We start from the raw sequence: 11,067 nt of genomic DNA, 5'->3' as shown, positions 1-11,067 counted from the left end.
TTTATCTTGAGCCATGAACGCATGCGGTGACTTGATTTCCTATAAAACAGACTTGAAACATTCTTTTCTACCATCGCAATGGTGTCAGTGGGTGTATCGACGATAATTTATAATTCTTGCATTTCTTAGCTAATTTCTATACAATTGATGCAACTTTCCTTTCTTTTGGCCGCAATATCTAAATAAAACAGTATAAATAACTTGTATTTCTACAAGTTATCAGTAACCCAGAACAAAAGAATCCTAGAGATCTGGAAATGGAAACCAAAAAATCCAAGAAAGAAACCTAATAAGGAAATTGAAGCCCACAATTTCATTGAACAAAAGAAACCCTACCAATCTAACATGCATGGAACAATAAAATATGAGTAGAAGACAGATCCAAAACCCATTAAAAAAATTCCAAAAAAATAGATATGAATAAAGAACTCTAAAGAAAAATAGATATGAATAGAAAAAGCTCCAAAAAGAAGTAGGCCTAAACAAAAAACTTCAAAAAAACAGAACTGGAAAAAAAAAACTCCCAAAAGAGTAGATATGAACAAAAAATCCCAAAAAAATAGACCTGAACAAAAAACTAACAAAAAAAAAAAAGTAGATATGAACAAAAAACTTCAAAAAACAAAAGAGAAAAAAGAAACTTATTTGGATCTACGACAAACAACCATATCTTCTAAACAAATCATACAAAAAGAGAAAATCGGAGGAGACAAAGAAGACGGACCTGACAGACGAAATAGAGATAAAATGGAAGAGATAAGAAAGGGAGAGAGAGAAATGATATGGGAAAATTAAAACGAGAGTAATTAAAAATGATAGAAAAATCATGTTGAAGGGTAAAAGAGTGGATTATTAAAACCACCATTTTTTTATCGGTCAAACAAACATCGAGTGGACTTAAAAAACCTATTCAACCCAATTCACTTAGACTGCCAAACACATCTATTTTAAACTATTAATTGAATCATTGATTAATCGAAAATAAATGATAGTATTGATGAGAAAATAAAATAAAAGTAATATATAGAGAGAGAAAACAGAAAAATCAAGAATATTCTCGTTATCACTTAAATGAAAAAAGGGAAACGGTGAAAAAGAGAGGTGCAAAAACTGGGTTTAAAAAACAAAAATGTAACTACCACATGGCACGATAAAGATGGCGACATAGTGGTCTGCAGAGGCTTGATGGTGAGCAGGTAAGATTTGCTCATTCTACTCCCCATACACAAATAATTATTACCCATAGATAATTAAGGTACACTTGGAGTAAAAATTATTATCAAAATATAATAACCATCTTAAAAATTATTTCAAAACCTCTAATTAGCTACAGTTAATATTGTTTCAAATCCTCAATTTGCTATCGTATTTACTATTTATTATAGTTTTTACTATTTTACATTAATCATTTTTTTTATTCATTTCCGTGTTTACTATTTTATTCTCAAACTAAATTAGTTTATATCTCAAACGCATACTATTATAATCCAAACTAAAATAATTTACACCTCAAAAGCAAACTATCGTAACCCAATTATAATAACTAACTTATTGTCCAAACCGTCCATTTATTATTCAATTCAAAGTGATCTGAGGTGATTTTTAACCTAATTTGGTAAGAGGAAAAGAAGTCTCTCAAAAAAAAAAAAAAAAAGAGAGAGGAGGAAAAAACAAGAGAAACGTAACCGGGAGAGCAGGGTAAGCGGTAAAGTGTGAGACAGTGAGTGGCACAGTTGAGCTTGTTCCGGACGCTACGGAACATGTAATTTCTAGGGTTTCAAAATCCCCGCCAAAACTCTCCTTTTCAGTCTCACTCTCCATCTCCATCTCTCAGAATCACATCAATGGAGGGCGAAGATGCTAATCATGAAACCACCCCCAGTCCTCCCAAATCCAATGCATTACCTAATGATGCCACTGGCTCCCAAACAAGCTCCTTTCACCCTCCTCCTCCGCCTCCTCCTCCTCCTCCTCCTCCTCCTCCTGCTCCTGCTCCTGCTCCTCCTCTCAACTCTGCAGATGAAACGCGCCCCAACAAGCCATTGACTCCTCGGGAATTCATTCTCGCAATCGCCTCCAACATTGCTGCCCACCCCCTGCAGAATTTCGATTCTAACGTTTGGGGCGTTCTCACTGCCATTTCCCCCAATGCCCGTAAGCGCCAACAGGTTTTTTTTTTCAGACCCTTCTCACTGTTGCTTCTAGTTATGGTTTTCTGATTCTGGTGTTTCATCTTTCACTGCACTATGATAATTTATTTTTATTTTTATTTTTTATCTTCTCGACATTCCTTAGGTAATGTTGTATTTAGATTCTCTCAATTTTGTTTTCAACTTTTGTGGTGGGATGTGCGATTTACAGTTAGATGAGGGAGAATTGCGGGTAGTTGAACCTAACCATGTGAACTTTGGCTGATGGAAACTTGTTTGAAAACCAGGGTATAAATATTCTTTTAACTGATGATGAACACTGCCTCGGTCGATTGGCGCCAGATAGTAGATACCAGTTTGACTCTAATTCAGTCAGCGGAATACATTGCAGAATTTATAGGAAGAGCACCGAAGATGCCGGTCCATCAGTTTTCCTTAAAGATACAAGGTGGTTGTCTATTGCCAAGTGTCTCTTGTTATTCATCTACTTTTGCTCGCACATTATTAATGTTATCCCTCATAAGACTTACAACGTCTTTATCATTTTATGTGCAGCACAAATGGAACATATATAAACTGGGAGAGGTTGAAAAAGAACAGTCAGGAGGCTAAAATCTGCCATGGGGACATCATATCACTTGCTGCAGCTCCACAGCATGGTTACTTAAATTTTCATTTTTTACTAACATGGTTATACTTGCATTTAGTTGGCATAGCTCTTACCACCGCAGTTTTATTCATAACATAGAATTGATTTGTCCTTGTATAGTAAATTATTTCACTACCCATCCCTTTCTTCTTTTATTTCTGCATGAAAGTTAGTTTAAAAATGGTTGTGTGTTAATTCAAGGTGACATCATTCAATAGTCACTGATCACTTTTTTTCCTCCCCTGCTACATATTTTCAGCGGTCGCATTTGCATTTGTCTATAGAGAGGTGGCTGCATCTACTTCATCATCAGGTGGTGGATCTGCAAAAAGAAAAGCAGGTTAGGATATAGTGAAGGGGAAAGTATATGTTTTCCCGGTTTACATGTAATTATTTGGTGGTTGAAAGGAAAAGTATAGGAAGCTTGGAAAGTAATTTGCTTGTAGTGTGCTTCCTGATATAGTTTCTTTACAGGTTGAATGTCAACTTTGATGTAATGCAACTGACGTAATATTTGCACATTGTTGTTACCCGTTGTACAGTGGATTCTGTTGCTGAAAACAAAAGGTTAAGAGGTCTTGGAATTGGTGCTCCTGATGGTCCAATATCTCTTGACGATTTTCGAAGTCTTCAACGATCAAATAAGGTATTGTTCTTCTTCAGGGTCTTTTATCACGATGTTCATTTTCATTGTCCTTATTGATCCCTAATTCTGTCAAATGTTTACTAATTATTTTTGTCCTATGTTTTCATATGTAGGAGCTTAGGAAGCAGCTGGAGGATCATGTGCTTATAATAGATTCATTGCGTAATGAAAATCGTGTATCCGTGGAGCACCATGAACATGTATTTAGACTTCTGTCACTTAGCTCTCCTAGTATGCCATACTTACTTGAATGCATGTGGTTGGTTGTTAGTGGGTTTTTTTTTTTTTTTTTTTCCCTTTTGGGGGGTGGTGGTGAATGTATGAGGTTGATTGCCCATCTGATGGAAGGAAACTTTTAGAGCTTTTACAGATTTCTCGCTTAAGGTGGTGTATTAGCATATAGCATGTATTAAATGTGAAAGTTATCATACTTTTTATTAAATCACAATAACTTACAGAAAAAATATCACATCAGATATGGGGTGGAAGGATTCACAATGTCTTAGCCGTCGGGCGATGCTCATGTTATTATTTTGAATCACCCAAAATTTTAGGAGTGGATGGTGTAGTTAAAGGTTCGTTCATCCTTTCTCAGTTTCTCCTAGGTCTGGACAAGCTTCCCATTCTGAGATGGTATTTTTGTTTCCAAATCTTGTAACCTAGTGCCCAATAAATACAAATTGTATGAATTAGTTAGTAGCCTACCCTTGTTGCTGAAAAGAGCATGATAGATAGGTACTTCCAGATCTTCTATGTTGGCATATTATTATTATTTTTTTTAGGAGTAGAAAGTGATTTTAATGCTTTAGATGTTGTTATTTCTAGACTTTCTCCTGTTAATGCTTTAGTTATTAACACAAGTCACAAAAGAGTTTTTCCGTCCACCCATATCCTTATATTTTTGTAAATTGATGACAAAAATGGTCTGATTCTTTTGTATAGAATAGTAGTTGCAGTGTTTTAAAAAGCGGAGGTGCAAGATGCAGGTTTTGGTCAAGGCAAGGCTCCCAAAATAAGGCACGCCTTTTGTGAAACCCCAAGACTCCAAGCTCTGGACCTTGGGGCTTTTTCATTATTTTTTAAAAAATAGTAATAATTAGGGGGTTTTCTTCTTTATTAATTTTAAAATATTCAAATTTACTAAGCCTAAATGCAAAATTTTTGATGTTCAGGGGTCTTTTTTTATATTTCCATTTCAACTATGTTTTCTCTTCTTCATGTAGTACTTTTATATAGTGTGCCTCAAAAAAAAAAAAAAAAAAAAGGCCCATGCAAGGTTATTGCGCTTTATTGCACCTTGAGCTTTAAAAAACACTGAGTAGTCAGTGGTTTATTGCACCATATGATAATGAATTGTGTCTTAATTCTTGTAGGAGTTGAAAAAGCTTAAAGAGTCCATATCAAAATCTTTTGAAGATCAGATCATTAAGTTGCAGCAGTTGATTGACAATGAACATAAGGAGCTTGGGGAGGTTCAAAGAATATCTTCCGAACAAAAGCATGTTATAGAAGATCTTCAAGAAAGACTCAGTGCTACTGCTCAGTCATGTAATGAAGCAAATGAAATAATAAATAGGTATCATATTTATTTATATCTGAATTGAGTTGTTTGAAATTTCATTTACTCCATCAGTATCAATTAGTTTAGGATTTTTAGTTGAAACCAAAAAAATTGTTGTATATAATTACTCTTGTCACCAATTTTAACTCATTTATGCTGTTAAGTTCATCTTGTTACTTGAGTGGCAACCCATTTATGAATCATGGAAATCCTACTATATATCTGTAAAGATTTTATTGGGATCCAATAATTCTGTGGGATGATTTACACATATGAGATGTGCAGATCTACAAATTAGAGAGATTCCCCAACTGTTGATAATAAAAAAAATCAAAGGGTTAGGCACCTGCCACTTTTCTTCCTACTTACTATCACATATTAGTGATCAACTTTCCAGATTTAGTTTGTTTCAATGTGTTCAAAATTTTTGGTTGTTGGTGGAAGCTGATCCTCTTCACATTGCTGGAAGTGAAGAACGTAAAAGTAACCTCTTTCGTTTTGCATGATATGAGAAGACATAGTTATAGTTATGTTCCTGTTACTTTCTTACAGCCAGAAGACATCTTTAAGCGAGTTGAAGGTTCAAATTGATGAAGAACGTGATCAGAGACGAGAAGAGCGAGAGAAGGCTGCTGCAGATCTGAAGGCAGCTGTACAGAAAGCTCATGCAGAGGCTCAAGATGAATTAAAACGCCTTTCTGATGCTGCCTCAAAGCGCGAAAGAGAACAACAAGAAGTAATCAATAAACTTCAGGTTCGTTTTTTATTTTATTATTTTTCTGGTGATTCATTGTTTAAGGAAATTTTGTAAAGTGTCCCTTTACAATCTATCTGATCTTTGAGTGGAGTAGAGTGGATCTGTCTTATGCATACTTATAACTTATCATGGTTCAATATATAAATTTAGTATATTCCTCTGATCTTTTGAAATATACTTCTTGAAAGAAATAGGATAACATTTCAGGAAGAGCATAGGATTGGAGGGAAATGTGTGGAGTTTATAATTTTTGGGACTTCTTTTGGGAGATATTCTTCTGAAACAGTTCTGTAGTCATCGCCTCTCTAATAAAATGCATTTTTTAATCCGTTGGATATTTTTTCCCCACATTTCTTTATCATCGACCAGGAAGGTGAGAAAGAACGGTGTTTGCTGGTGGAAACATTGCGGTCCAAGTTGGTATGTATATTATTAAATGACCCTTATCATCTATTTCCTTTTGAGCCATTTGACTGTTTAAGATTTGATCATATCTCTGTTGCTTTACTTAGCTGCGATATCAATTGCAGGAGGAGACTAGACAGAAATTAGTCATGTCGGACAATAAAGTTCGCCAGCTAGAATCTCAACTTGGTGAAGAGCACCTATCCTGTATGAATGAAAGAAAAGTAATGCTGTTGCATTTTGATTATGTTATTTAATTTATATACTAGAACTAAAACTGCAAAAAGATTCTAATGCCTTTTATATGGTAATGTTCAATTGGAGCAGAAAGTTGAAGAACTTGAACGTGGAATAAAAGAACTGCAGAAAGAGCTTGTGAGTGAAAAGGTAGTTTTAATTTGTGTTCTTGACAGAATTGATTTCAACTAATGGGATCACTGCCTATGTGGAACTTTGTTCTTTCTCATTTTTCTCAAGGGTTGTGCTGAAATAGTGTATTTCAGGCATAAATTTATATGTGGTGAGTGAGGAAAATATTCCTTGAATTTTCTTCCAAAAGAAATAAAAAGATGGTGCAGTAGTAACTTTTTATTTTCGAGTTTTGGTTCGGTAAAGCTAAGCTACTCAAGAATTTCTCTTCGAGAAAAGCTTAGTGATTTTGACTAAGATTTTCAAATTTGCTGCTCGATTGTTTTGGTTGGTTGAGTTCCTTTCCCAATCGCTTTCTAGTTTTTCTGCATGTTTTTCTAAGAGGGCATCCTTGAAAGAAAACACGTACCTTGGTTGATTTCGTAGATCTTCTAGAAGAAGTGAATCAAAGTAGCTTTTGTGGAGGAGGAAAAATTTCTCTTTTTTGTGGGATCATTGATATGGTTTTTTTAAATTCCTCAACTATGTAATTATTCCAATTGCTGAATAACTGCGAATAAGTTACAGGAAATTCAAAAGAAAAGATCAACATTAAGAAGAAACCGGGTCTCAAGATCTACAATCCTTCATGGGAACTCAAATTCTCAAGGAAAGATCTTTAAAATGCCCCTGGTTTCTTCATAAGTCAAACCACTAACTCGTTTCATACTGCCTCTTCATGCCAAATGGCAAATTGCAGCTTTGTAATGCCTTGAATATTATATCTCTCAAGACATTCCTTTGACTCTGCGGTCCTTCTCCCAAGCCCCTACTCCCTTTCCACTGCCAAACATTTTTGTAGCTGAATTTGTAGAAATACGATGGGAAAATTTGAAATTGATATAAATTTTGCAGCTGCTATTTGGACTAATCTACTCGTGACCGTTACTTATCTTCTAATCTGCATTCTTTTTTTACCTTAACCAGGATTGCTGGCCTGTTTTTGCGTTCCCCTTTTGCATTCTTTGATTATTCTGGACTGAAGCTGGTTTTCATATAAAAAAGAAATTTCTTGTACTTTGTTTTGTTTTTGTTTTTCTTTTCTTGTTGAAAAGAAAAGCAGTCTGAATGTTATTTTTCATTTGGGTTTATTTTCTGGTGAAGAAACTTTCTTAAGTACATTTGTTATATACCTTTCCTTTTCATACTAATATGTTTCTAAAAAAAGCTTTGCTTAATTGCACAAACTTTTGCAAAGAGTTTGCACTTCTCACATTCTTAATCTGAGGTTTTCCTACTGTCGGTAGCAGGGAGCAAGAGAAGAGGCTTGGTCTAAGGTATCATCTCTGGAACTTGAAATAAATGCTGCAATACGGGATCTTGATTTTGAGAGGAGGAGGCTAAAAGGTGCTAGGGAAAGAATTATGCTTCGGTGAGAATTTCTTCAGCCAACATATGATGTATTTACTTCTGTTTAAATCATAGCATTGTTCACATGATTTAAAAGATGTTAAATGGGTGAGCAGCTGAGCTTTAAGACCTCTTTCATAATACAGAGATCTGGTGGACGTCCTTGAACAATCCTCTTGATAAGGTTGAATGAATGTTGATTATACAAGTTTGAAGTCGGTTTTTAGTAATCTGCGTGCTTACCTTAATTAATCTAGTATTCTTGGTGGATGTGTTGATATTCTAATTGCCCGCTATTCTAGTAACTGCTGGTGTGTTCATCAACTAATATCCGAAATTGTTAATCTCCATTTGATAATCTGAGCCGTTATCTCTTCTTCTAGCTAATTTGTTGTGCTATTTCAATTTTCTTCTCTTTAGTATTTTAGTTCAATAGTGTTATTTACTATATACATTGCATAAATGTATGCAGGGAAACACAGCTACGAGCATTTTATTCTACCACCGAAGAAATTTCAGCTTTGTTTGCCAAGCAGCAGGAGCAATTGAAAGCAATGCAAAGGACTCTAGAAGATGAAGAGAATTATGAAAACACTTCATTTGATTTTGATCTCAATGTGCCCCCTGAGCCTGCAAATGGAAATTTACTTGGAGAAAATGTACGGATGAACTATTGTAACAAATCTGCCAAAGCTAGTTCGGCTATGTCAGCTCAGAGATTTGAGCCAGTCCAAGGTGAGACGTCTGCTGACGAAGCCAGCACTGAACAGCACGACTGTGATTTCAGAAGTCAAGAATGTCAAAATACTCAAGAGGCAGAATTCACAAGTGCTGATGCTGGTGTTAAGGGAGGTTTTGGTTCTGACATTGATGGCGTTGGCACAGCTCCTGTTTTGGAAGGAGACATAGTTGGGACTGAACGGGTTCTTGAAACGGAAAGTCCTGGAGTTGATGGTGATCGAACCATGGATTTCAACAAGGGTATGACCTTAGCAGGGGAAACAATGTGTTTTGATGATGAAGGTTGTGCAGGAGAGACGGATGAGCAGGCTAAGACGGTTCATCAGGAAGCTTATTGTCGGTCTCAGACAAATCAAACATGTGATGCTGTCGATGCAATGGAAGACACTGAAGCTGGTGGAACAGTCAGAACCGCAGACCTCTTAGCTTCCGAAGTTGCTGGTAGCTGGGCTTCCAGTACTGCACCATCCGTTCACGGTGAGAACGAGTCTCAAAGAAGCAAAAGCAACGAGGAAGAAGGTGGTGGAGCTCTTCATGACTCGAACAGCCAGGTTACAGGGAGTCAAAGTACTCTTTTCAAGCCCGTTGCAACAAAATGGAACTCTGAGCATCAAACTTTAACCGAGATGATCAGAATAGTTGCTCCTGAATCAAAACAGTTTTTCCGCTCTACGAAGGATGGTCCCGAGGGGGAAGAGGACACTGCATCTGGCTCAGATACAGAAAATTGCTCAGATAATGATGACAATGCGAATGATAATAATGAAACCAAAGCCAAGGAAGGGAGAGTCTCAGATTCAGAAACTCAAGGAGTCGACGTCGATGTAATGGATCCAAAACCAGACGATCCAATGGATGAAGATGATGATGATGATACGCAAGAAGATTCTGTAGGATGAAATTTGAAGAGGCTGAAGCTGTAAATATGGTGACATTCTGTTCTCGTATCTTCTTGAGGTATCTTTACATGCGTCCATGTAAGATAATAATATATCCATTATGTAAATATCTTAATTTTATTTTCATTTTTTCCCCACAGCTATTCTGGACTGAGATTGTTAGCAGTGAATATGATTAAATGCTGTGTAATGTAGATGATAATGAAGCTCATGAAAGTAGTAAGTTTTCCTATGACTTCTTTCATGGGTACCATATTCCTAAAATCGTTTAAATAGAAGCCTCTACAAATGACCCCAAAGGGGATTGGGGATTCTATACCGTATCTAAATTAGTTTATACCACCATACTTTGCAACCTGATTCCAGAACATTCAATTGTCAAGATTTGTAAGACTTTAGTAGCTCGAGTGGAAACCTAGTATTTCAAAGTGCTGCCTTCTTTGGGTTGAAAGGTGAGATATTATTAAGTCGTAAATTTTGTTGTCAATCTTAAACCTTTACTCTTATTTGATTTTAGTCTCTATAATTAATGTCGGTAAGATCATATAGCCACTTCAATTGAAATTGAATCTCGAAATTGAATTTTTAGCTCAATCGTCTTTCGAACTGTCATCACTTAAGATTAAGAAATGGAATGTGATTTAGAAGCTACAATATTCCTTTGCCCTCAGATCCAAGAACTAAATCAATCATTGCTTCTTTGAAAGTAATTTGGCTTAGAATAATACCCAAAGAGCACTTGGAGCTAGCAATGCATCTCATGGATTTGCTTCCTCATTGTCAGAGATATTGACTTCACTCACCCCAAGTGGATCTTTAAATTATCATGGCCTTCCCACTTTCTTCAAAATTTTATTATCTAAGAATTTTTGTTATAAATAATTATTAGACAAAACGAATTTTTCAATTCTTACCGACAATTTTGTTCTATTTGTATACATAAATATGTTTTATTTATGATATTTATTTCATTTTATTTCATGTCCCTTCTACATATTCCACATTTGTCAACGTTCCATTTTTTGTTAGAGAAGTTTTGTCCATGCAAAAACAAGGTAAAAATTATCAATACTTTGAAAGGAAATGTTTAGTTCGGTAAAAACGTTCAAGCATTTTTAGACTAGTAAAAGTAATCATATCTTCTTTTACTTTTTAAAAATTGGGTTTCAATTTTGTTTTTATTCCATAACTTTAGTTTTAAAGAACAAGCCAGTGCATCTTAAAGAACTATGTAATTATTTTTATGATTAATAATAGAAAAAATGTTTAAATATTAGTTCGGTCTTTATACTTTTGGTTTTCGTACCTTTTAGTCTCTATATTGGAATTGAGTTTTGGACTTTTGGATCCGACTAGAGTGGACTAAAGTGAACCGACGGCCCAACCCTTTGACAAATGGGCATTCAATTGGTATTTCTTTTTCATAATTCATAAATGCCCTTTTATTTCTTAATATTACCAAATAACCCGTTACATTTTTTTTTTTTTTTATAACATCTAA

The 11,067-nt window shown here is 35.3% G+C and overlaps 1 protein-coding gene across 5 annotated transcripts; it reads left to right on the top strand.

The window, feature by feature from the left end:
* Positions 1-1,676: 1,676 nt before the first annotated feature.
* LOC120089050 lies at positions 1,677-10,052 on the top strand. 5 transcript variants are annotated; one of them, XR_005485076.1, is made up of 14 exons: positions 1,677-2,168; positions 2,438-2,598; positions 2,706-2,809; positions 3,059-3,139; positions 3,342-3,445; positions 3,559-3,645; positions 4,819-5,021; positions 5,559-5,760; positions 6,133-6,183; positions 6,294-6,392; positions 6,496-6,555; positions 7,824-7,948; positions 8,399-9,624; positions 9,707-10,052. XR_005485076.1 is itself a non-coding variant. In XM_039046494.1 (13 exons), exons 1-13 carry the CDS (start codon positions 1,845-1,847, stop codon positions 9,564-9,566), a joined length of 2,757 nt encoding a protein of 918 aa, XP_038902422.1. In that variant the 5' UTR covers positions 1,677-1,844; the 3' UTR covers positions 9,567-9,705. The 5 variants fall into 5 exon arrangements, 4 of the variants coding, with proteins under 4 accessions (XP_038902422.1, XP_038902411.1, XP_038902416.1 ...); XM_039046494.1 differs by lacking the exon at positions 9,707-10,052 and having other exon boundaries at positions 6,496-6,543; positions 8,399-9,705; XM_039046483.1 differs by lacking the exon at positions 9,707-10,052 and having other exon boundaries at positions 8,399-9,705.
* The last annotated feature ends 1,015 nt before the right edge of the window (positions 10,053-11,067 follow it).

This window comes from Benincasa hispida, chromosome 1 (genome assembly GCF_009727055.1).
Source record: "Benincasa hispida cultivar B227 chromosome 1, ASM972705v1, whole genome shotgun sequence".
NCBI lineage: Eukaryota > Viridiplantae > Streptophyta > Magnoliopsida > Cucurbitales > Cucurbitaceae > Benincasa > Benincasa hispida.
This window is presented reverse-complemented; position numbering and strand designations above follow the sequence as displayed.

Excerpts from the sequence above, each read along its gene's own strand:
- LOC120089050 (XM_039046483.1), top strand. The coding sequence starts at position 1,845 with ATGGAGGGCGAAGATGCTAATCATGAAACCACCCCCAGTCCTCCCAAA. Across the intron at positions 5,022-5,558 it reads GCAAATGAAATAATAAATAG|CCAGAAGACATCTTTAAGCG; the intron begins GTATCATATTTA and ends ACTTTCTTACAG. Across the intron at positions 6,393-6,495 it reads CCTGTATGAATGAAAGAAAA|AAAGTTGAAGAACTTGAACG; the intron begins GTAATGCTGTTG and ends CAATTGGAGCAG.